We start from the raw sequence: 25,650 nt of genomic DNA, 5'->3' as shown, positions 1-25,650 counted from the left end.
GGAAGTGTAGTGATAACGCGTACCTCGTAGGTACTTCATGTACAAATATACTTGAAACACTGATCAGGTATACATGTATGTTGTTTTGCACCGCCCAACACTCATATTACGCAGTAACTTTTTCCACAAAACCTCAAGCATTGTCCGGGTAATTTTGTAATTTTATCTTGTTGATGTCAAGAGATTCGTTTTCACAATAATTAAACCCTACACCAAAAACTATCCGAAAGTGTCTAATTTTCATCTTTATTCTTGATTATATATTCAATAACCCCTGTCATTACATATGCATGTCAACTTTCTTCATCAATTCCCATTTGACTTCACCAACTTTTACTCTTCTCTCGTACTAGTACCCCCTCACTTATACATTAGAAATCCTCGTAAATATACAATCCATGGATTGTTTTGCTCCTATTTTTATGATCCCCCCCCCATATGTCTTATTGCTCTCTCTCCCTCTTTCTCATTCTCTCTCTTTCTCCAATGGGTCTTATTGCTGTTAGGATCACTTTCGAACCTCCGTCTCAGTTAATGTTTATTTTTATTTTATTAATTTTTTAGCATTATTTTTTGCATCACTGATATTTTCTTAATCTTACACTGTTCTCCATCCCAGATATATATATATATATAATAGTGTAATTGTGGGGGTTATAACACGAATACTGTAAATTTCCTTTACCTCCGATACCATTTTCTCCTTGATTCACATCATATGTAATGATACATGTACCACAAATGACCTATTGTCACGCAATTACATATCTCGTATCATTACCAAACTGAAAAAAAACATTTTATAACAACTTAAACCACATGTAATACTTTATGTGAAAAAGGGTTACAGTTCAATTAAAGCGTCTTTTCTGGATAAATCTAATTTGGAGACCTTTTACCACCTAACACCCATCTCACGCATTATCGTTTCCAAGAAATCTCAAGCATTATGTAATACCTGTATTTGAACAAAAACCTTCGAGCAAATTCTGATTGCGTTCTTTCTCAAGAAGTCTCAAGGATTTTGTTTTTCCTGTCTTTACAACAGGTGTATTGAGCAAATCTTCACATTCCCTCGCACTGCTCTATATATGACATACAAAAGTATTGACCTTTAATCCTTAAGATAGATACAACAATTTCTAACAAAAAATGCTATCCAAGGACCAAAAGTGAGAACTTCTCCGAATAATCATTCAAAAACTGAAGAAAGGGAGTAACGATGCGGAGGCGTATCATTATACATAACGTCATCCAAATTCAAGAAACTATTCTGGGAAGCAAAAAGGTGGCCCTTACCTCATGGGTAACTCATGACTTTGTTTGCAGTCTTACATCTACTAAGCATGCAGAAGAATTACAAATCCTGAATTTTTTTCACCAAAATATACCCTTAAATTTTGGCTGATCTACTGATAGCTCCGAATCAGTATGCATTTGGTGTATTTTATTATTTATGGTTTGGTATTTATGATGATAATAATACGATCAGACAATTTTAACATGACAGATGTAATGTTTTGGGGTTGAGCAAAATGTACACTTTCCTAATACTTGATTGAATTAAACACAATAAAGTATAAATTGTTAAAAATAATATTTAGAAATTTTACAACATAGTCTTAAAATCATTCGGATATTTATAAAATAGATGGAAACTATGACGACAAGTTACATTTTCGCATTGTGTTACTTAAATGAAAAACAGCTTTCCCACAAAAGCTTCCTCCGTTTTTATGACGAAAAATGTCTAAATTAATGCTATAAGATTTTTAATTAATTTTTTTTACAGAAAAGAGTTAATCGTCATACATAAAAAGGGATTTAATATATTTTTTTGTTTATGAATTAAAAAAGTAGTTGTCTAAAAAACCAACATTTATCATAATAACTTTGCAAATATTTATTCTTCATTTTCAAATCATGCACATCATGTTACTCATTGTCACCTGTGAATAATTTGAACACGTCAATTGTGTAATATTCAAGAAACTGTTTCTTATTTTGACAACAATTAAACAAAAACAGTTAATTCAATTTAATGTTAAAACTTTAAGGTAACGCATTTTTATTTGAAAAATAAAAATAAAAAACACAAACACAGCAGAAAATTCAAAATACACGTGTTTGGATGGCGGGTCTTTCATGGTATCTGCAAAGTAATGATCCGCAAAATTCAGCATTGATCTCTAACACAGGAAACCCCACGCGAGACCGCAGCAACATCCGGTGGGCACACGGATCCAGACCCACATCGGCTTGTACCAGGTCCAAATATAGACCTGCCTCCAGCCCCACTCCGTGGTGCACCTGGCACAAACCTTGAAGTTCAACGTTTTACTGTAGTTGAAGGTTTGATAACAGCTGAATGGACTGAAACACCAAAAAAGAATACGAATTAGGACAAAAATGCATAAGAAACCGAGGAAAAGAGGGCCATATCAGATGCGATAGGCACTATTTCATACTCAAAGAGGAGACCATCCATTACTATTATTACTATATAGAGATTCGTACCGTCAGCGTTTTCAAGTTTTAATTTTTACTCATAATTTCAATGTACATTGTATATAATTATTAATAATCTCCTGCATTAATATGTATCTCAAGCATACTCTCTACTTACACCCCATTTCCATAGATTTTTAGATAGATCTATCCCTGTGGGGAGTTTCAATAGATTACTGTCAGCTTGGCCGGCTTAAGCGTCTGTCCCGCCTACTAAAAGCTGTAAGGGGGTAATTAACTATGGTGTCCGCTCGGCTGACTGCAATTTAGCCTGAACCCCCAGGGAGTTAGGTCGATCTAAAACTTAATCTTTAGATCGATCTAAATCTCTGGGAAAGCACCCTAACACGCTTCTCCTTATGGAGTAATAACATTATCCTCAATATATATACTTACGGACAGTACATCCACGTCCACCAGCCCATTCCACAACGAATCACAGGAAACCATTTATTTTGCCATCGTACCCAATATGGCAGGATCCGGAAGTAGTACTCTGGACACTCTGTCACGCTGAAAACGAAACGTGAAATATGCCTGTATTACAAGCGATAGTCTTTTCTCAAGGATATCAGACATGTATTTGGATGACTTGATCTTGTTGGAGCATTAAAATTTTGATAAATGACCATAGCCTGTTTACTTCCAAGGGGATAGCACTTCAAAATTGAATGCAAAATTGGTCAACTATTTCTACATGTACATACACATGTACAATGAGTGTAATTCTTGCCTGACGAGGTATCAATTACAGACCGTGCATTTCATTTTAGATGTTTAACATTCTTTTTTCTAATTTACTTGTGGTCGACGATTACTAGAAGTTAAATGCTTTTACTTGGTTCATGACCTTAACTGAGAATAGCCACCCTACCAATGTATGTATGTATATGATACTCGCTGGCGCTACGACAGGTAAATGCACCTTACCCGATAGGAAGAATAGAGGCAACTTTTTCGTTGAAGGCAGCTTCTGAAAGGTCTTGCAAGTCAGCGGGAGCGGGAGCCTCTTCTACCTCAATTTTCTCTGCTGGCACATAAAGTGCACATACCTCGGCAATTTCTTTCCTTGATGAATAATAAAATAGATGAATATGTAAATTGATAAAAGGATGGATATAGATACCTACAAAGAAGGGTCGACGTTTCGCTCTCAATTGCAGATATTATAAAACATGATATTATTGATTTTGAATTCATTTCTATTCATCTACGTATTAACCTTTTAATTAATGAGTTAACCAACTACCCAATTACGCGATTATGAAATTAATTGTTTGGCAGTTGTGGTTTAGTTTTTATTTATTCATTTTGGGAAATAGCAAAAATGCTTGGTTAAAAACCCAACTGGAATATATAGGAACAGCCTTTGTCGACTGCGTACAAGATTGATTTATTTTGTTTCGTTATAACTTACACCGGATATGCCACGCTGTCTGGTGAAACATCCGCTTTTGTGGAGAAACCGGCTTCGAAGGTGACGCCATCTTTCATTTCTGTATATATGAATTCGTCAGGATACGCAGCATTATCAAGCTGGCCATTTGAAAACGAAAGGCAGACGGCCACAAAGAATATCCCCTTTGAGAAGAAAAAAAAAAACCTTTCAATTATTGTATATACATTGTGCACTGGCTGTAAGGTACATGTGTACTTTGCAATTTGAGAGGTAAATTGAAATATGCATTAACCCCAAAGAGACAGTCACCGCATACATGCGGTTCATTTCTCACTTACCCCAAAGGCCCAGAACCACATATATGCATATCTTGGAATATTGGCATACTGTTCCCTTTAAGCAGCGATTTATGAAATAAGACTATGGTGCACATTGAGCGAGTTTTTTTCTCATTTTAACTATTTTAGGGAATTTTTAAAGGTAAGTGGAGTGAAAAAAAGGTGATTCTATGTTTCAAAAGCTAAAAAGAAAATAGTGGTTTCTCACCACCTAAAAATTATGATAAATTCCAAATAACTAAAAAAACTAAAACTAGGATCATGCTGATTTTTTCTGAGTTCAAAGTTAACTTATGTAACATTACTATGACAGATTTTCAAGCAGATATATAAGGAAATTATAAACTATTTGTGCACTGTAACATGCAGTTTTTGATTTTCCTCTCCAGCTTTCAAATTCAGAGAATTCAATTTTCAAAACTACATAAGTCTAATCATTTAAATGACTTTACATTTATAAAATCATATTCACGAAGCCTGAATTATTGGCTTTCTAAAATTATATAATTTGTGTAAGTGATGTTTGCAAACTAATCTAGGACCAAAATCTAAATAATCCCACTTTCCAAAGGTACATATGCACATAAACTGGCCCCAGGGAAGGTTTTTACGTCAGCACTAAATAGTCCCTATGGGGTTAATTGTTTTTTACCTCCGCCAAGGAGGTAATGTTTTCACCCCTGTTTGTCCGTCTGTCTGTCTGTTTGTTTGTCATCAACATAACTCAGAAAGTTATGGACAGTCTTTGATGACATTTCCAGGAACTGTCAGAAGTGGACCAAGGAAGAGATGATTAGCTTTTGGTGGTGATCCGGATCAATAATCAATCAATAATCAATAATAATCAAAAATCGCTGCCTTGGCGGAGGTCTGCGCTCTCGGAGTGCTTTTCTAGTTTTTTTCCCGAACAGTTCCGATTGTCATTGTTCAAAAACGATTCTTGCAACCTAAAACTAGTGTCATTTTTCAAAAAAAAAACTGAGCTTTGTGTCAAAGATGCTTGCTGCGAATCAGATAACGATAATAAAAAAGGAAATACAATAAACTCTCAATATTCTTACCTTAACAATCATCGTGGTGTAATTTTTACTTCGTGGATTTCAAAAGAATCAATGATGTCTGGCGCTGCTGCACGAATCGATGGTACTGTTAGAAAAATACACAGTTTATATATCACAAGAGGATGTAATTAAAACTACATCTCAGACGGTCAAGATTTATAGGCAGGCACAAATGCCTAGTTTATTTTAGATGTTGACAGAAAATATTAAGATAATAAAAGAATCAAGATATTTATGCTCCAGACACACTTGATAATGTGCAGTTTGTCAATGATTTAAATTTAATTTTCAAGAGCCACCAAAGTTCAAGGTTATTTCCGGGGTGAATTCGGACAAGAAATTAGACTCTGGGTCCGGTCTGGAGTAAGGCTTTGCATAGGTTTACTTACACTTTAACCGTCTCCTCCCAGGTTGGTCCCAATGCAAGTTTGAACTGGCTTCCAAACAAAAAACACTTGTACTTGCCAGGACTGAAAGATGTTTCACTTTTCACAGCCTCTTTAAAAAAACTCTCACCTCCGATTTATGGATTTTACATACATTACTTGAATGTTGAGCTTCGTAACTTAGGCAATTTGCACTGAAGTAACTGGCCATAATTTTTCCTTAATTAAAAATACCTTAAAGAACATATCAGTAATGCTTATTGACACTTTTTCCAATGCCACAAAGTACGATCGTTTTAATTACGTAAGTAGATAAGCGCACAGTCTGCCAAACATGAATTTTGGTTTCTATCCGGTATATATGTATACTGTTAATTCGTTTCATATGGGCCAGGTAAATCTTCAGCTATTTGCAACTGTATGGATGCCTCAAGTACCGGCCACAGGGGCTTTATGCTAATGTACAATATTATACTGTGTTTTATGCACCGGTGCTTACTGGGGAAAATATACAGTTTCATGCTTACATGCGTAAATGAGTGCATTCGTTTCAGAAAACTGACACATCTTTCATAAATAAAACCCTAGCCAAGGATGACACTTAGGGTTCATTCCCATTGACACCATCGGTCTAAGTAGATCGCTCCAACTCTGCAGGGACTCTCTCTGAGTGCAATCGGCTGAACTGAATGACACGCCTGTGGACTGTTTTGTATTATGTTTATACCGCGCTGATTCATATATTTGCTTAAAATAAAAAGATATTTAAACATATCGATTGCTTTTTAAACTGGACGGTTTCCTCGTTAAAAAGATAAACGTGCAGGTCGTGCATTATAGCTAGACTAGACATGGTGTTGTTTACATAAACTAAAGTTCTTTATTTTTGATTCAGCTTTGTGGTTTTCAAATGAACACATGCACGGTCTTTGAAATTAACGGTAGTTGCGGTCAATTCGACCATCATCAATACCACCCTCTCATTATATCAACATTTATGTAGGAACATACATAATGGAGTGTCGTTTACGGCGTAACACAGCACTTTAACTCGGTTGACTCCGGACTGGAAGGTGCTTTTAATAAAAGGATGTCTGGTGGTATTATTTAAGACTCTTTTATTTAAACATACACAAGAATATTACTGCATAACGTGGTCTGGGCTTCATTTCTTCGTGTTATTCAAAACAATTTCTTTGGCCTTAAAAAGAATGTAAGCTTCATTTAAACTTATTTCTTAGGGTGCTTTCCCAGAGATTTAGATCGATCTAAAGATTAAGATTTAGATCGACCTAACTCCCTGGGGGTTCACGCTAAATTGCAGTCAGCCGAGCGGGCACCATAGTTAATTACCCCCTTACAGCTTTTAGTAGGCGGGACAGACGCTTAAGCCGGCCAAGCTGACAGTAATCTAGTGAGACTCCCCACAGGGATAGATCGATCTAAAAATCTATGGAAATGTGGTGTTACCCTGTGGCATACTGGTAATAGTATATGAGACAGTGTGAAACAAATCCCCTGACCTTTATAATGTGAAGACATGAATTCACATCGTAACGATAAAGGAGATTTTTTGTTGCTACTTGTATTATTATTACTATCGTTTGTTTGTTTTTTTGTTTTATTTTTATGATATCAAATGTCTTCATAAATACATACGTCCCATTTTAAGCGGATTAAATCTCGGCCCCTGCAGCGACGGCGCGTGTGAAGCGGGGAAAACATCAGGGGATTAGCTGCATCGCTTTTTAACGAATGGGCATATTTAGTCGGCGGATAAGTTAGTCCGCCGATCATCTGTTATAAATGCACTCTTTCACATGTACTGGACGAAGGCAGTTCATCATTTAAACATATTGCCACAAGTCATCTCTCTCATTGTGTCTCCAACGTGCTGTGAAATACTATGTTGAAAGTGCCTCCTCAAAACATTATTCCATTTGTAATAAATATATTGATTACTAAACACTTAATATGCATATGGTTTGGTATTTGCAGGCCTACTAACTTACGACGAGGGGTATACATACATTTATACAATACTAGTAAGTATAATTATGAATATCATAACATGATGTGTAAATACCAAGCAGCATGTCTTATCCCGTATAACTGTTACCTTACCTAATACAATAAAATACACTTGTAAGACTGCTGAACACCAGTTACACGTATTGGGCTCATTTACCTACTTTAGCATAGTTGTAAAACCACATTTTTGTTGTTTTCTGGTGTACACAAACTATTGGCAGAACCGAAAAAAAGTTGTGCCTAGATGATAATTTTGCACTGCAATAGAGGCCACAAACTTTTATAGAGTTACACATTTTTCAATTTAAAGATAAAGTGTATGTGTGACCGAGTAAAGATCCGCGTTGGACTCTAGCACAGGATACCTCTCGCGAGACCGCAGCAACATCCGGTTGGCACCCGGATCCAGACCCACATCGGTCTGTACCAGGTCCAAATATAGACCTGTCTCCAGCCCCACTCAGTGGTGCACCTGGCACAAACCTTGAAGTTCAACGTTCTATTGTAGTAGTAAGTGTGGTGGCAACTAACTCGACTGAAACACCAATGGGTACACGAATGAGGACAAAAATATATAAGAGAAAGTGGGGATATTTCATACTTTGTATTGCTATTATTATCATACAGAGTTTTGTCCCGTCAGCGCTTTCAAGTTTTAATTCTAACTCATAATGTCAATGTATATCTGTATATCGGCCCATTTCTTATAATACGTATATATATATATACGTATATATATCTAGATTTATGTTACACTTCAATATATATATATACTTACGGACAGTACATCCACGTCCACCAGCCCATTCCACAACGAATCACAGGAAACCACGTATTTCTCCATCGTACCCAATATGGCCGGATCCGGAAGTAGTACTCTGGACACTCTGTCACGCTGAAAACGAAACGTGAAATGTCTTTTAAAAGCGGTGGTCCTTTCTCAGTTAAATCATACATGCATTTGGGTGAATTTTGTATATATTATGTACATGTGCATAATTAGTAAAACTTTTTACCATAACCTATCCATCACATGCGCTTCAGAAAAGTATGTGGAATCGATGAACTAATCCTATATTTTTTGTTTGAAATGTCAACAACGGATGTTACACATCACGCACATCGTTTGAGAGGCTTTCATATTACTTTTGGAATCATACTTTGAGAAAACGTCGATTATTCTAAGTTACATGATTTTACTTGGTTCATAACCCCCTCAACTGAATATACCCCTATCTGAATATATTCATCCTAGCTACCAGTATGTGGTACTCGTAGGTGCTACAACAGATTAATGTGCCTTACCCGACAGGAAGAAGGGAGGTTTTTGCTCTAAAGGCAGCTACTGAAAGGTCTTGCAAGTCCGCGGGGACGGACCCTTCTCCCACACTTCTCGCTATAGGCGCAGAAAGTCCACAGACTTCGGCGATCTTTTTCCTTAAACAATTATACGATAGATGAATGGATATTCAAATTAGTAAGGAATTAAATTGATATTTACTAGTAAACACTGCATGGGTCGATGGTTTGCCCTTATTTAAAATATGATATAATGCGATGTAACTGGTGTTTAATCTATTCCAATTATCTACGAATTAATCGTATTAGTAAATGAGTTAACCAATTACTAATTTTCTTAATAATTAAATTGATTAACTGGCTGTTTAATTTCGGTTATTTTGGGAAATATTAAAAACCCAACTGAAATGTACTACTAACTATAGACACAGCCTTTGTCGACTGCATACAATTCTGACATACTGAGTTACGTAGGTTATATTGTAACTTACTCTGGGTAAGCCACCCTGTCTGGCGAAAAATCGGCTTTGGTGGAGAACCCGGTTTCGAAGGTGACGCCATCTTTCATTTCAGAATATATGAGTCCGTCGGGATAGGCCGAATGATCAAGTTGGCCATTTGAAAACGAAAGGCAGACGACGGCAAGGAAAACCTCCTGCAGAAGAGAAAAGTATAGAGAACGAATCAAAGTGTTTGTATTGTGTACAGATTATAAAGCAAATCTTGTGGTTGCGCGTGACCTCCCGTTCGGGTTTAGTGTCTTGGTCCCTAGGGTGATGATGTGCACGTACGAACGTAAGCATCAGGCGCCACCACAGCACCATAAAGAAAAGGAACTCCTTGCCGGTGGGACAACATTCAACACTACATACATTACAGTACAGTTACATTTTAAAAGGACACATAAGCTGAGAATAGAAAAATAGATTGCCATCAGAAATTCACAAAAAAATATATTAGACACTTTAAAAAAACAGACTCAATATAGACAATGATTTCCTCAACGAATATTATACTCTTTCATTATTATGTTATTTTCATAATGAAATCATGCACTTTTGAGACTGTAAATTTTACTTATATGTAAGGTATCTTAGATGTTAATTTGCTTATTTGTTATCTTTATGTACCTGAAAAAAGCACACAAGCGGAAAGCTCGGGCGCTTAATAGCAATTATAGTTGATCTTAATAGACACGTTTCAATCTAATGTATTTATTAGCATTATGTTTATGCCAAAAAATACTGATAAATATTCCTACCTTGATAAACATCTTGTCCTTATTCTTCTTCGTGGATTTATAAAGAATCAAAAATCGCTGGCGTTCTGTCCGAATTAACGGTACCGTTAGAAAAGTACACAGCTTATATATGTACCACAAGAGGCTGTAATTAAAACTACATCTCTACACGGTCTTTGAAATTGATGGTAAGTGTGGTCAGTTTGACCATCATCAACACCATTATTTCATTATATTTATGGAGAAATATACATGATGGATTGTCGGTTACGGCGTGGCACTGTACTTAAACTAAGTTGACTCAATGGTGTATTTTGGGAAATAGTTTGGGAAATGTGCTTTTAATACAAAGGTGTCTGCATGGTGGTTTTATCTTGCACTTTTTTATTAACCACAAAAAAAAAAACACTAGTGGATTTTGTTTTGATCTCCTTCGTGTTACTCAAAACAATTTCTCCGACTTAAAACTCTATATGTAAGCTTTATTTGAACTTGTATTCTTATGACAAAAAAATGACCCTAGTGCATGAGACGGTGTAAAACAAATAAACCGTTGATCTTAATAATGTGAAGACATGAATTCACATCTGTACGATTAAGGAGATTTTTTGTTATTTTTTTATTTTTATTTTATTTATTTATTTATTTATTTTTCAAATGCATCCATAAATTTAGAAGCATGCCGTTTATACTGTTTAATCTGCCTTTGAACTGAAAGTGGCACAAATGTTTAACTGATGGTCAAGAGACATGTTAAAAGCAAACTGATATTAATCAAAAAGGCCAGTCAATACCAAAAACAGACCAATACCTTCTTTACTTGCGGATTTATCTTGAAGGAGACCGCACAATCTTGGTCTAAAACTCAGGGCTAATTTTAATATGTGAAATCGCCCAAAAGTACGGACAATCATGCACATTTTTTCACTTAACTACATCAACAACAAGACACTTCCTTAACACTCCGTAGGAAGTGACCTCACTGGCATTTTATTATTCGGGTATATGAGTACAGACAATAACGGTCACATCTTATAGCTTACTATTTGCCCACCCTATAAATATGAAGACTTCAACCACGGTGCTGCTCCTGGTCTTTTTGTTCACCCTAGCGGCATGTGTTTTCGTTGTCAATTCCATCCATGGAGATCGCCTTAACTATGGATATCGCCCATATGGATATCGATATCTCTACTGGCCTTATTATTACCGCAAGTATGGCGGAGGTGAGTGTTCCATATCTTCTTCACGTCATATAAATATGGAGATGCAAACACATGTACAAGTATATCGTTCCATTGAAATAATCCAGACCTTTTTGTTTGGTGGTAAATGTATCACAGTGTTACAAATTTGACTTTGCGGAAATCTTTCCCAGTGTTTTTGTATAGGAAAGGTTTAGATATACCATTTCATGAGATTTAATGGGCATCTGTTTCCCGTACATTTTTGTATCACATGGGTAGGATGTATCCAGATTAATCAGTACAGTAGTTATACAATGTAAACACACTGACTGCCAATCAAAATTGCTGAACAGTGAAGTTCCATAGCACAGATGTGTTGTAGTGCATTTCTATTTCAGGTTACTAAGAACTCCTACGACAGCGCTGTCTCAAGCTACTGTATATACATATGGGACCCGAAGAATTGTCTTTCGGTTTTTTCCTCAAAGACACTACTTTGTTTCATCCAGCTGTATTCACACCGATGAACACTTCACTGTAGTTCGAACACATCATTCGGAATAACAGACGTGCACGATTCATAGCGACGAAGAAAATTTACAACAATTTTTGGTGATTTTTTTTAAAAGAAAGTGTTAATATTTCTATTGGATTGCATAAGTTTTGAGTATATAAGGAACTGTTAAATCACTGGGTCATGATTGAATTACCTACATGTATGGGTGTATTTTTCAATGGATATTTCTGCTTTCAACTAAACAGACACAAAAACAAATGCAAACTTTGAAAAGCGTTTGCTTCTGTTGCTTCTTTTTCACATAGAAAGCGTTTCCCAAAAACCCAGTCTCGTGTCAGAAACATGCAATTCATATTATTAGCAATCTTACATAATGATCACCAGGTTGCTTGGAGTTTCGAGTATGGAATTTATGAAACAAACAATGACAAAACAACATGAAGTGTGACATCCAAAAATCTAGTGGAATGCATTTATTACTGAATGACACTGATCTCTCTGTCTCTCTCATATGATTAATAAAATTATCATCGGATCAAACTTCTCTGCATCTTTTCTCTATGCAGTGCCTATTGTCCCTCTCGTGACCACCATAGTTCGGAAAAGTGATCTTCTCAGAAGGACACGACGAAAAACATAGCAGACTTTAATAAGGGTTTTATGTTGAATAAGAATATTATTTGATACACCTTTTCAAGGAATTCACCTGCAAGCTTAGAGCCATTTCTGTTCATTTTAAAATTTTCCTGTTTTAATCATTTCTTTTACTAGCGTTTTTTATTCTTTATTCACGGTGCATGGTAAAGTCTTAAATTTACTGAACAAATTTGAATTTTAGACTCATAATAATAATAATACTAATAATAATAATAATAATTTGAGTTGAAACTGGAATTAAAACCTGAGTCGATCGTCATCGACATGTTTGTCTTCAAACTGCGAGAGTAAGAAAAAATCCAGGTAGTAACAACTAGAACGCTTTAATGTTTGACATCAAAGAGAGAGTCTCTAAAATGTATTTGATGTTACCGTTTCTTATGAAAAAGCTTAAGTGTGGTATATTCGCGTCGTTCAGTTGGTACCGTTCAATTCTCCACGATACCTATGCTCGTCTTACAGTTGTATCTGATGTTATCTTCATTGGTCTTTTTCTGTTCAATTAATTAATGTTTTAACGTGATAGCAACACAGCGTTCATCATTGTGGCCCTTTAAGAGGCAAATATAGGCTACCCATGCTCCCGTCACTATTGTTAGTTATTTATGTTATTTATGTCGTAAATGTTTTATTGCAAGTCAATTTGCAAGTCAATGTTGATAGTTTCGGGTCTGTGGTGTGGTGTGGCCGTGCATGTTAGTCCGAGTCATGGTAACCCGCCTAATTTATTCCATGTGTAACGCAATTTGAATTTGCAAATAAGAGGTGGGAAATTTAATGACAAAGTGGTCTTCAACATCTGGATCGCGACTAGACTAGTTTGCAGAAGTTACGAGCCCGAGTGTAGCCTTTCTTCTATATTTTAGAAGTGTGAAATGCGTTTGTTCAAATTTATTTATACGGTATAATGTAAAGCCAATTATGTCTCAATTAAAATATGTTGAAAGCGTATGGGCTTTATAAGCTTTTGGTTGCGATGAACATTTGGTTTCAAAGATGGCCAGTCTACCTCCCCGTGGATTTAATATGCATGGAACATGCAGGCATGTTCACTCAGCGTTCTTCCCGGATCATGATGTAGGAAGGAAAACCAGCCTATTTCTCTTCACCAAGAGTGACAGAGCTATGGATACCGTCAGAAAGGAAAACCAGCCTATTTCTCTTCACCAAGAGTGACAGAGCTATGGATACCGTCAGAAACGGCCAGCAACTACAGTTATAAAATTCTTGTTTTCTTTGGCCCGTCTTGCCCTCCCTCGACCTTTCCCTCTATCGATCTGATAATTATGCCCTCAGTTCTTTTGGTGCAAATTGAGTACGTAAGTAGTGTAGACCCCGATATACACCAGGTTATATAAAGCAGGTTTGTATAGCAAACGCTTTGAAAGTCGTTCTTAATTTCCTTTGCATTATGGTTAATCTACATGCATATCCTTTTTGGGATTTTTCCACTTGCGTCACTCACAAGTGAGACTACCTTTTTTATAAGACCGCGTCCTTAGAGTCCTTTTCAATGTGTTTCGTAATTGATACTCAGCAAATGATATCCTTACATGGCATTGGGGGGGGGGGGGTAATTTTCTGGTTTTGTCCTTGTGTTCGTTTTTGCTAGTATACGACAAATGTAAAGTCGCACTATTCCATTACCTTGACAATTAATTATATAATATCATTAAATGGATCTGAAAAAAAAACATTGCTGGCAAAAATTGAAATGGAAAGTCTAATACGTTCTATACCGAAAGTGGGAGTAAATGAATTGCCACTGTTTCTTAAGTGAAATTTTCTCCTATTATATCACAAACACACGCACTCCGAGTAGGTGTTTCAGTTGTCTTAGTCTTGTTTTGTCAATTTTTACATAAAACTTCCTAGCCACATAGCCTTGCTTAAAACTGAAAAATAAAATAGGAAGTCGCAAACAATCTGAGATTATTGGCGGTATCTGGAAGTTTGGAGTTGCATGTTTTTATTTGCTATTTGTGGGATGATCAAAACGATAAAAAGTCCAAATGTAGAGCTACATGTATGTAGGAAATATCCTGTAGACTCTCGTCTTAACATTACATGTTCTCAACTGAATAATAATTAGGCCACACTTTTTTATTTTTATGGATGACATCCTCTGGGTACCCCAAAATCGGTGCGAGAGGGCGAAAAAAAAAACGGTTCAAAAAAAAAAAAATACTGCTTAAGTAAAGGAATGCTGTCAGTACACAGCTGGAAACACAAATTTTACCACAGAAACACGTATCAAACTAACAATATGTCTTTATCCATGCTCTCAAAATATTAAAGCATTGTGAATACTTCGTAGAAATGTAAAAAAAAGCCATGAATAGATATACTTCTTATTACAAAATCTATTAAGGTTATTTCATGCATTTTGTTGGTATAGCAATCAATAAAACAAATATCAAACAAACAGTGTGTCTTTATTTGTATTCTCAGAATATTAAAGCATTTTGAACACTTCACAGAAATGTTTAAAAAATGATGCAAAGATATGCTTAATACTACCAAATCTATTAAAGGTCATTTCGGACGATGCCATTTTGTCTACTTCGACTCACACGGCCAAACTGTCAGGTGGCCTGTCCGACCTTCAGCCCACCAAATACCTCGACGCCCTTGTCGACCCTTTTTTCGCTACAGAAAACCTGGTAGCCTATGTGCTGCTTTGTACAGAATGTCACTGAAATTTTTCGGGCGATAATCGCTGGCGGCCGCCAGCCTTTCGCACAATTGTAAAAAGGTGATATCTCCATGCCCAATATCAATGGCATACCAATCCAAAACGACGGCACCCGTTCTCTTTATGACTTTAATTGTCGTGTAATTTGAAAGTAATCCTAGAGATGAATTTGACGGCAAAGCGATTCCACGTGGCGATAATGCGCATGCGCAGAAAGCTCATTTCCTGGCAAATTCAATAACGACGTTTGCGCCAACCGACTTCGTTGGGGGCTGGGGGGGGGGGATTTTTTTTTTTTTTTTTTTCGGAGAACGGGCGAAAATCGGTGCGCGCGCAGGATGTCATCCATAAAAATAAAAAAGTGTGGCCTTATAATAGAAATAAAAGTATGCCCAGACGGCTCCTCTCCTACATTTGCACGCCTGGATCTAGTCCCGGTGCCAATTCAGGGCTCGAAAACCTGATCCTCTCTGAAAGAAGTGTTTAAACTTTTTAAAGTTTCAAAAGAATATTAGCAATGCAAGAGGCTTTAGATTGGACCCGGTTCATTAATTTTTATATATTGGAATTGCGTTTTTGGATACATTTTCCTACGTGCGAAACGCCACATTTTGTCTTTACTCCAGTATTCAATGCACGGGAAATTATCTATGTAACTTTGATTTTTTAACGTGAAGTAATTGTAAGTAATATGCATTACAGTAAAAAAAAAAGCGCAATACGCATCACACTAAATCATGAATGTACCAATAGCAAATTGGTAGACAGCTACCTCGCGTTCCGTTTGCTTTCTAAAAAATATCTTAAATTGAGATGTTAATAACATTTTGGAACATGCGTTTTTTTACCTGTATGCATCAACCACAGCCTCATCTGTCATGGATCTCTTGTTATTGCAACGACACGTATTGTAGTAAATTACAATCCCACTGAAATGTGAAGATAAGTCTTGTAAGCCATACTGTGGTAGAAAGAGGAATATTGGATCTGAAACATTTGTATCTGTCGCAGTATTGGTACCAAGCCTCTTTGTAAATGTCTGATATATGTTTTTTTTAATCTTATACATACTTCAATATAGGGGTCTTTTTAGCAGCTAATTTTGTTGTTTCACATCGGTCTCCGTTGATGAATTACATCGTTGATGAATTACAACTAACGCAATGAGCCGATGCCAATGGACCCAATGGGCCAATGGAGTTTCATCGGATGACCAACAGCATTTTTAATATGTGAGCAGTGTTAACTTTGGATTGTAATTTGTCTTTTCGCGCCCTTTGTCATACGTAGGTGATCATATCATGGAGTACTATATGTTGTTTGATGGGGCATAAGATAAACCTTAATCTACCAATCAAATCCTCCTGAAGAAGAAATTTCTGTACAAGGTCCGTAAGTAGACGACCAAAATACTGTAACGCAGTGTAAATAGTGAGGCATCTGTTGATTTAGATGAGTGACACAGAGAAAGGATACACCATCTCTGGTCACTTTGGTCTGCTGATTACCTTAGAAAGCTGTCCCTTATTGAGCCTTATTGTCAGAACACAGGGTATTTGATACAAAGCCCTTTTGTATTGAAACGTGGAAATTTTAAAGCATGGAGATGAATGTTCCTTATGGGGCCTTCTGGGGTAATATATGGTAGATCTACAATATCGCGATACATAGCAACACCATATTATTGATAATTATTTTAATAAAAAATTAAAGATAGCTATCTACTTCATACATTCTGTAGGAGGCAAATGCAAAGACAACTACAATTTAAAGACAAAATGGAGACAAGGGTATACTTACGCGTTAACTGGATCGAGGAGTTTTGGGCCACAAGACTGTCTACATCCACCCTCGCACGCGCATCCGAATATATTGCATGGACCTTTGCCACAATACGGAGTTCTCTAAATTATGACACATATCGAAGATAATAATGAGTGATTTATTTATGCAGAACGAGTCTTCAGCACGCTGATAAACTCGTAACACAGAAACTGGCAACACTAAATCTGTTATTTGGTACGTGATATCAAAACCGTTATGTAAACAGTTATGTTTTGAGATCATAGCAGCAGTTAATTTATCAGAAATTAAAACTGGGTGAAAATAGAACATATTTCAATAGTCCAGTGGCTGGTAGTCATGGGAACGTGGCTTAATCTGGTGATCTGAGACTCGACGTGTATCTTTGGCGGTCCCCTTCTAGCCTGTCCCTAGCTAGGAACCGTGTATCTATATCTAACCACGTGAAGGGTCGAGGCTATGAGCGGTGATAGTTTCCTTTTAATGGTCAAGGCGGTGTCATCCATCAAATGTTAACTTGTAAGAGCTTTGTTTCATATTTCAAATATACTGATAAAATGAACAACCATTTAAAAATGGAGTTTAATTCTGCTTGGGCACAAAACTTGTTTTAAGCGACAAAACATGTATTCTGTAACAATCGTACCCATTATAGGTCTCTTTATTTTCATGTTAGTATATTTATCTTATGATTACTTAAAAAATAAACAAAGTTCTGGAAATAGGAATGTTTTACACTAAGCCATTTCTCTGTTCTACATGAGGACCTGGAGCAATTCATTTCAGAATATTACCCAGCCATTTAGAGTAAAATGCACTCGTAATTATCGTCTCTGTTACTGACATTGGCCTATAATTTCACCATACGCGAGATACAAATGTGATTCCAAAGAGGCAATAAAGATAGTTTAATATTTTTAATAAACACGTTAAACACGGGGAGGGACACTGTTACAGCACACCTCTCAGCTGCGTTTTTGAGACCATTCCCACAGATTTTTGGATCGATCTATCTACTTGGGGAGCCTCACTAAATTGCGATCAACTTAAATGTCTGTCACGCCTAGTAAAGCTGTTAGGGGGTAATTATCTTTACCCTAGCTGATTCGGTAGGCGTGACAGACATTTAAACCTCTTGAGCTGATAGCAATTTAGCGTGAACCCCCAGGGAGTTAGGTCGATCCCAGTTTTTGTCTCAGTCCTTTACGTGCCGTAACAGATATAATTCATCTTACCCTGGTACAGTCCACACACCAGCGGAGCGAGGCTCCTGAGGAACAACACACCGCCTCAGATTCTTGGACGACAACCGCCGTCAGAAAGATTGAAACCAGTATGGTAACTAGATAACCAAACATCTCCTGAAATTTGAAAATAACGCGTTATCTTTTAGATAGCGACTTAGACATTGATAGAAATGATAACGCGATTCTCATTTGGCTGCTTTTAAAAAGCTGTGTACTGATGAAATATCTTATTATAACTGGTTATATGCAAACGGAGTAGACAAGATACTGTATGCTCTCTCTTCGTCATTCGCTAAAACCGTCAATATGCATTGTTTCTTACCGGTTGTTAACGCTCCTGAAACTGCTAGACCTGTGCATATAATACGTAGCTTATATACATTTAAGTTGCTGTCTGTAAAACTGATCGTTTCTTTGATGCAGTCTACACAAGTCACATTAAAATATACTGGTAGCAGAAAGTATCTTCAAAGGATAAACAGAAAAACGTTTGTTCAAATGATTTGTTCATCCATTATCCCCTTCAAAAAACACCCTCAAAGCTATCACTCAAAGACACTGTCATGTTTGGCTGTTAGATGCATATATGCTTGTTTGTATTGATTCATACACATGTACGTGCTAGTACATATATGGCGCCTCCGAGGATGCCGCATCTAAATTGTAATTTCCATTCGACCAGCAAAATCTATAAGACTCGGATGCACGGATATTCTTGCGTGAATTTATAAATATTCAAAATATATCACCCCATCCCAAATTCCACCCTTTATTACGTAATGATAGTAAATGACAGCCATGAATGGATAAGGAGAGAAGAGCGGTTCATTAACTTGATTTACATGTCCTCATAATAACGATACTTAAAGAGATAACATTGTAAACAACTCATACAAATATTATAAATTATATTTTACCACCAAAACAGTGGTGATCTCAATTATTCTGGAATTGGTGCTTGGTATCGGACCACCTGACCTCCAAAGATGACTATCGTCTGTAATCAAGTATTTTTACGTTATCAATAAATTGCAGTAACAGCTGAGGTCATGACCGTCTCTGGGCAGCCAGTTGGTAGCGGATAACGAGTATGGATATTGTTTAGTGTAAGTCTTTGTAGTTAAATGACAAATGAAGTATAATTTATGTATGGATTAATTTTTTAGACAAGAACACATAATTAAAGCTGGAATAATTTTGTTAATTTATTTAATACATTTGGTAGTACGTATCTTTAGCTGGTTTTATTTTCTCTTGGTGTTTCACTGTATTATTTTCTTTTTCTCTAGTTTTCAACAATTCAGTTCAGTTCAGTTTAGTACAGCTCAGTACCCACTAACAGTTCTGTACACTGCGTGAATAAACAGCATTCCATATCCAACGATGATTCTCTGTCTTCCTTACTGGTCCGTTATAAATCTCTTAGGAGATTTTTACAATAAAAATATTTGTTTAACCAGGGGCTTTCTTTGAATGTAGGCACCCTTTCATTAACCATTTGTGCTCAGTTAGTATGGGAAAAATTTTTACCCCATGGAAATCCATTTTGGCCAAAATGAACAGGCGTTATCCCTTTAAGCAGCGGTATTTAATGTAAACAACGGAACACCGTAAGAGATTGAATGGGGTAGAGAGAAAGAGAGCAAATGGAGAAAACGAAACTGGAAAGCAGTAAATAAAGAGTATGACAGAGCATAAGGTTTTATAGTTTCTACCTCGCATAACAAATAAAGTAAAAGTCAATACCAGTGTGGCAACTATACATGAAGAAAAACATCACCGAATGCGTACACATTCTGAAGATGTAGAAGCATTCAAATGCATACAGTGAACAATAACCACTCACCGATTACTAGTATTTCAACGATGATGCCAACTGGACAAACGTCTCTCAGACTCAGACCACTTTTCAAAAACAAACAAACAAAGTAGCACATGACTCCCCAGTCTGACTTAGTCACCAAAATGTCTGTCTCCAAATTGAGTAAGAGCATGCTGGTAGTTATAAATCGCTTTAAAGTTTGACATCAAAGAACGAGCCTTTTGGAAATATCTTTGATACAGCAGTTTCACACGAGAAATCAAACACACATGGGATACGATACTCGCAAAAACCAATCAGCACTTACCGTTTAATTCTCAATGCCCTGTATGCAAACGGACACCGTGCCTTTGTTTAGGACAACAGTACTCCAATTTAATGTAGGACTTGCATCTGTAAATGTTGGTCTTGCATCTGTAAATGTTTTACTCTACAGCGATCATACATGGAAATCTAAGATAAAAATGTATTTATTTCAACAGTCACATGTCGTATTTCTGCGTGGCCAATTTTAATATAAAGATACCATGCTTTAAAGCTATTGTGAGATAATAATAATAATAATAATAATAATAATAATGAGAGGCTATCAACATCAGCCGACACTAGCCACTCATGAATAGGGACGGGGGTGGTGGGAGGGGGGGTTGATCTACCTGACATTTATAAGAGGGTCCCTAGCGGTCAGTGAGTGTGAACAACTACTCACGTCAGTCTGATGAAGGCCTTCGACCAGGTTGGCCGTAAGCTAACGGTACGGAAAATTTTAGGCTTGTGTTTGAGAATTTTCACGTATATCCAACAACCAAGCTAATGAACATTTTTGCTCAATAATAATAATGGTTGAAAACTGCGGGTCTGCAGTGTGCTCTGTTGCTGTCGGAAACACTCTTAAGTTCCTCCAAGTTTCTTCCAGGCAAGGTAACACGTTTTCTTTTTTTTCTTCTTCTTCTTCTTCTGAGATGTTTATGTTTCGGTTGTGTTAGTTGTTCTAAACAACGTGTCAAAGCGTGCATGGAAATCTAAACATCTTGCGGTACATTGAAGTTCTGGAGCTGCACCTTTTATTATCGGTAGAAAACATCTTTTTGGGCAGGAATGACCCGTTTACTTTACAAGACTTTTTTTCTCGGTAAAAGAACAGTTCAATTTTTAATCGGGCTGGTGACCAATTACAATTATTTTTTCATAATTATGACCATCCAAGTCAGCGGGAAAAGAAACTTTTTTCTGAGTATCTGTTTTTCTTTACAATTGTATTGTATCGGTGTTCCCAACAATCTAAACTTATTGCCATTAATTGTTTATGAAATCTGCCGTCTACTACTGTAGTGTCACAAACCTTGCCAAATGTCAACGAGATAAACGTCTTTGTGAAAATAATTTGGAAGTACAATAAACATCACCAAGAACTGTTACTTAATTTTTGCGTGGCACATTTTTAGAATAACTAGTTACTTAATTTTATTAATTAATTTAATTAATTTTGTGAAGCAAATCAACTTATTATGAGATTAGTATATGTGAGATATAAGAATGCTAGCTTGATCTTTGCACAGATCGTTTATTCTATTGAAATTTATTGTTGCGCACTGTCAAAATATACCTTACATATTAATGTGCTTCACACCTTAGTGTCGCTATAATTTAATGAATACATTTATCATTTGTGTTTTGAGGTATAATTAAAAAATACCATCATTGCCAATGACCTTACACCTGTGTTAGCATTTACTGAGCGTAGTTCAAGTGATAAAATATCTCGGGATTATATTCACAAAACAAAATAGATGGGGTAAGCACTTTTTATCATGATAATCCAGTTAAAAATTGCCACCATGCTCTCGGTATAGAAATTGTATGTTTACACACAAAAAATAATACTAATTAATATGCCGATTGTGGTTCCTTGAGACAGACTTTCAGGGTACTTAGGAGTAAGTTAAAGATTAAAAAGAGAAGATACCTAGAATAATTTCTATATAACATTAAGCCCAACTTGTCGCTGGCAGTTTTCATGTGACCCCCGGCCACCCGCGTCGATTGAGATGCCTAGTAATCCCTTAATGCCAAAACTGCTAAACCAGCCTACACTTATCAAGCATATTGCATTTGAAACTAGATGGTGTCGATGGGTAGCCATCGCATATCCCCGCAATTCCCCATAGAACACCTCACACCTAGGGACCACTTACCACACACGCACGTACGCACACACATACACACACATCACTGCTTCATCCAAAGGTATTTAAAAATATTAATGTAAAAAAATCTACAATGTTTAAAGAATTCAGAATCAACCAACCCCCAGCCCAACCCCCTGTTACACTAAAATTCAAAAGTGCCCATGCACATTTCTGATGATGGGTATACTAATCACCAAAGTTTCAACTTCCTACCTGCAATGGTCTAGGAGGAGATAGCAGAATTTGCAATGTCATAAGAATTTAGAATCAACCACCCCCCGGGGACAGCCCAACCCCCCTGTGGTGCTTAAATTCCAATGTGCAAATGCACATCCCTGGTGGTGGGTCTTCCAATTCCCATAGTTTCAATTTCCCATCTCTAATGCTCTAGGAGGAGATAGCGGAAATTACTGACACACAGATTCACGGACGCACGGACGCACAGACGCACGGACGGGCGGGATAACATGATCCCCGATTTTTGTCCCAAAAGTGCGGGGATAATCAATACAGTTTAAATCCCTTTAAAGTCACACCATTAAACAAGACAGAGCGTTCACGGCTTACCTGGACAATTTTAAAAAGTTATCACTCGAGTGGTGTTGGTGTGCAAGGTATCTCCATCTACACTGTAATGCCAGTCGGGATGCCATCATTTTGATTTATGATATGAAAAGGGTTTAAATACCAATGAAAGAATAATAGACCCCAACTGACACCAGATAGGAAAAGTGAACTTTACCGACAGGACATACTAGGAAGGATGCGAGGATTACTTTTTCTTGCATTACACCTGTCATACATTAAGCATGAAAATGGTGTGTTTAAATCTGTGTGGAAGGTATCTCTTAGTATTTTTGACCAGCTTTGCTGGAAGTTTAAACAATACTCTCGACCAGGTATAAACACAATTTCTGCTTCCTCAAATAACTGTTCACTACCGTCATTATTATTTATTATTACTGTCATTATTGTAAATTTTTATCTATATATATATATTTAAATAAAATGCTTTCAGCCGTTTCCCTAAAACAAATACTGTGCAGTCGCAGGCGGAATCGTTAAAAGACCTTAAGGCTCAAGTAACTTCTGAGTTGGAAAGCTTAAAGAGCAAAGTACATGGTTATTCTGACAAAGTTAAAAAAGATTAAGACCGAGGTTTCCACCAAATGGCGCCAAGAAGGCAACCGCATTCAGTTTGATTTCAACACTGAGTTTGAAGAGCTATTGATGCAGGTATTTTGGGTAGTAGTCAACAGCAAGCCTGATTACGCTAAAGAAGTTGTCTTTACTATTTCTGATAAGTTAAAGAACAGTGACTCTAGGGATGAAAAGAAAATCAACAGAGCGGAAAGCAAGGCATTGAAAAAGCGTAAATTGAACAAACCTATTTCGAAGGGAGGTCATGGCTCCAGCAATTCTAACGTTAGTAGTACTGATCCTGTTTACTGCGCCCAGCCTCTTTTTCTTGGAAGCAGTCAATCCAGGTTCTTTCATGCCAGCAGCCACCTCTTCCGCTGTCAGCCCCTTCGGACAAGGAAGGAGCGGGTCGTGTTTTGAGTGTGGGCCCTTTGGCCATTGGAGGAGAGATTGTCCCTTCACTAAAGCACCAGGAAGTGCACCAGGATTCTCAAAAGCCAATTGCCCATGATTTTGTCAAAGATAAGTATTGTTGTGATGTGAAATATGATAAATCAATTTTACTGACGATTATTTTGAGTACGAGCAAGGCAATGTACATATTGGTGTTAAAGGCAGGCTAAGAAGTAAATTAGCGTTTTTTTTTTAAGTATTGGCAGATATGAGTTTATTCTTGATCTTTTAGAAAATGGATACAAGCTTCCTTTTTTCTCTATACCCGCACCAGTTCATTTGGATAACAATGCTATTTTGCATAGTGCATTTGTTGAGCAGGCAATACAAGATTTGTTGGTCAGAGGCCTTATTAGTGAGTGCTCAGATATACCTGTTGTAGTTAACCCGCTTACAGTGACCATTAGCAGAAGCGGTAAAAAGCGTTTAATGTTAGATTTGCGGCATGTTAATAAACATCTTTGGAAATCTTCAGTAAGATTAGAAGATATTCGTACTGCAATGTTTTATTTAAGACAGATTTTTGTTTTAGTTCGGCATGCTACATTTTTACTAAAGTGACCAGGCCGCTGCTTAAAAAGTGGCGAGGATAGGGCGAAAAAGGGGTCATGTATTTAGATGATGGTTTTGGTTGTCATTCGCAGTACAGAGAATGTAAGAATATTGCTTTAGAAATTAAGCAAGATCTTATCAACAGCGGGTTTGTTCCTAAAGTTAAAAAATCAATGTGGTCTCCTAGTACTGAGATTTTATTTTTAGGGTATAATTTGAATTTAGAGAAAGGCACTATATGCATTCCTGATTACAGACTTCTTTAAATTCGTCAGACTAAGACAGATATCCGTTCTCTGTTTAGAAGAGAAGGCAGCGTTCATGTGCGTTTAGTTGCTAGTTTAGTAGGTCAGATCATTTCTACGTCTTTTGTTACTGGCAATATGGTTTTTGATATTTCTAAAGCTAAATTTTGGAATGAACAAATTGTTTGAGCAGAAACAGTATGAAGCAAATGGAATTTTGGGAATATATTGTATGCAAGATTTCTGTAAGGGATTTTATAATTGATCAAGCTGTGCATTCCATTATTTACAGTGACGCTAGTGGAACTGGTTATCGTGGATATATGGTGGAAAACACTTTGGAGATTTCGCATGGAATGTGGAATAATAGATTAGTAGACTATGATGATTGGGCGGTGGCAGATAGTATTTTCGATCATTTAGAATCAGTCTGGGGGCCGCATGAAATTGACTTTTTTTACTCCGATCATTACAATAAATTGCCAGTTTTTTATTCTAGATATTGGACTCCAGGTGCAGTGGGCACTGATGCATTTACTGTTCATTGGGGTGGTGTGATTGGTTGGTTTGTGCCCCCGGTGTGTGTATTATCTAGAGTTATATTGTATTTAAGACAATGCAAGGCTAGCGGCACGGTGATTTTACCTTGCTGGCACTCAGCTAGTTTTTGGCCTTTATTATCTAAAGGCGGGTGATTTATAAAGGAAGCTGTAGCATAAGTAGAGTTACCGAGAGAAAAAACTTATGTTCCTGGAAAAGCAGGAGGCTTGTTTGGTAGAGTGGATTTGCCGTTTAAAATGCTGGCAGTTAGATTTGATTTTTCTTAATAAAATGGAAGGGATTTTAAATTACTAATTGTTTTTTGTTTTCTACATTTGTTT

At 36.8% G+C, this 25,650-nt stretch overlaps 3 protein-coding genes and 1 long non-coding RNA gene across 4 annotated transcripts; 1 reads left to right on the top strand and 3 right to left on the bottom strand.

The window, feature by feature from the left end:
• Nucleotides 1-1,888: 1,888 nt before the first annotated feature.
• LOC106171343 (uncharacterized) lies at nt 1,889-5,435 on the bottom strand. The gene is made up of 5 exons (XM_013551652.2): nt 5,307-5,435; nt 3,926-4,089; nt 3,439-3,576; nt 2,905-3,021; nt 1,889-2,373 (listed from the first exon to the last, which is right to left on the bottom strand). Exons 1-5 carry the CDS (start codon nt 5,316-5,318, stop codon nt 2,190-2,192), a joined length of 615 nt encoding a protein of 204 aa, XP_013407106.2. The 5' UTR covers nt 5,319-5,435; the 3' UTR covers nt 1,889-2,189.
• A 2,270-nt stretch (nt 5,436-7,705) lies between these two features.
• Nucleotides 7,706-9,590, bottom strand: LOC147759478 (uncharacterized). Its single transcript, XM_086997459.1, has 4 exons — nt 9,514-9,590; nt 9,029-9,160; nt 8,502-8,618; nt 7,706-8,258 (listed from the first exon to the last, which is right to left on the bottom strand). The coding sequence occupies exons 1-4, from the start codon at nt 9,588-9,590 to the stop codon at nt 8,075-8,077; spliced, it is 510 nt and encodes a 169-aa protein (XP_086853585.1). The 3' UTR covers nt 7,706-8,074.
• Nucleotides 9,591-11,250: 1,660 nt separating this feature from the next.
• On the bottom strand, nt 11,251-20,529 carry LOC106171350 (uncharacterized). Its single transcript, XM_086997804.1, has 7 exons — nt 20,215-20,529; nt 19,286-19,365; nt 18,357-18,482; nt 17,119-17,222; nt 16,167-16,247; nt 15,691-15,788; nt 11,251-14,714 (listed from the first exon to the last, which is right to left on the bottom strand). The coding sequence occupies exons 1-6, from the start codon at nt 20,360-20,362 to the stop codon at nt 15,764-15,766; spliced, it is 564 nt and encodes a 187-aa protein (XP_086853930.1). The 5' UTR covers nt 20,363-20,529; the 3' UTR covers nt 11,251-14,714; nt 15,691-15,763.
• On the top strand, nt 11,326-12,506 carry LOC147759477 (uncharacterized). The gene is made up of 2 exons (XR_015331473.1): nt 11,326-11,488; nt 11,848-12,506. It is a non-coding gene; the product is annotated as an uncharacterized LOC147759477 (long non-coding RNA).
• Nucleotides 20,530-25,650: the final 5,121 nt, after the last annotated feature.

The sequence above is a fragment of the Lingula anatina genome, chromosome 10, assembly GCF_051362555.1.
Source record: "Lingula anatina isolate TDL-2025a chromosome 10, LinAna3.0, whole genome shotgun sequence".
In the NCBI taxonomy this organism is placed as follows: domain Eukaryota; kingdom Metazoa; phylum Brachiopoda; class Lingulata; order Lingulida; family Lingulidae; genus Lingula; species Lingula anatina.
This window is presented reverse-complemented; position numbering and strand designations above follow the sequence as displayed.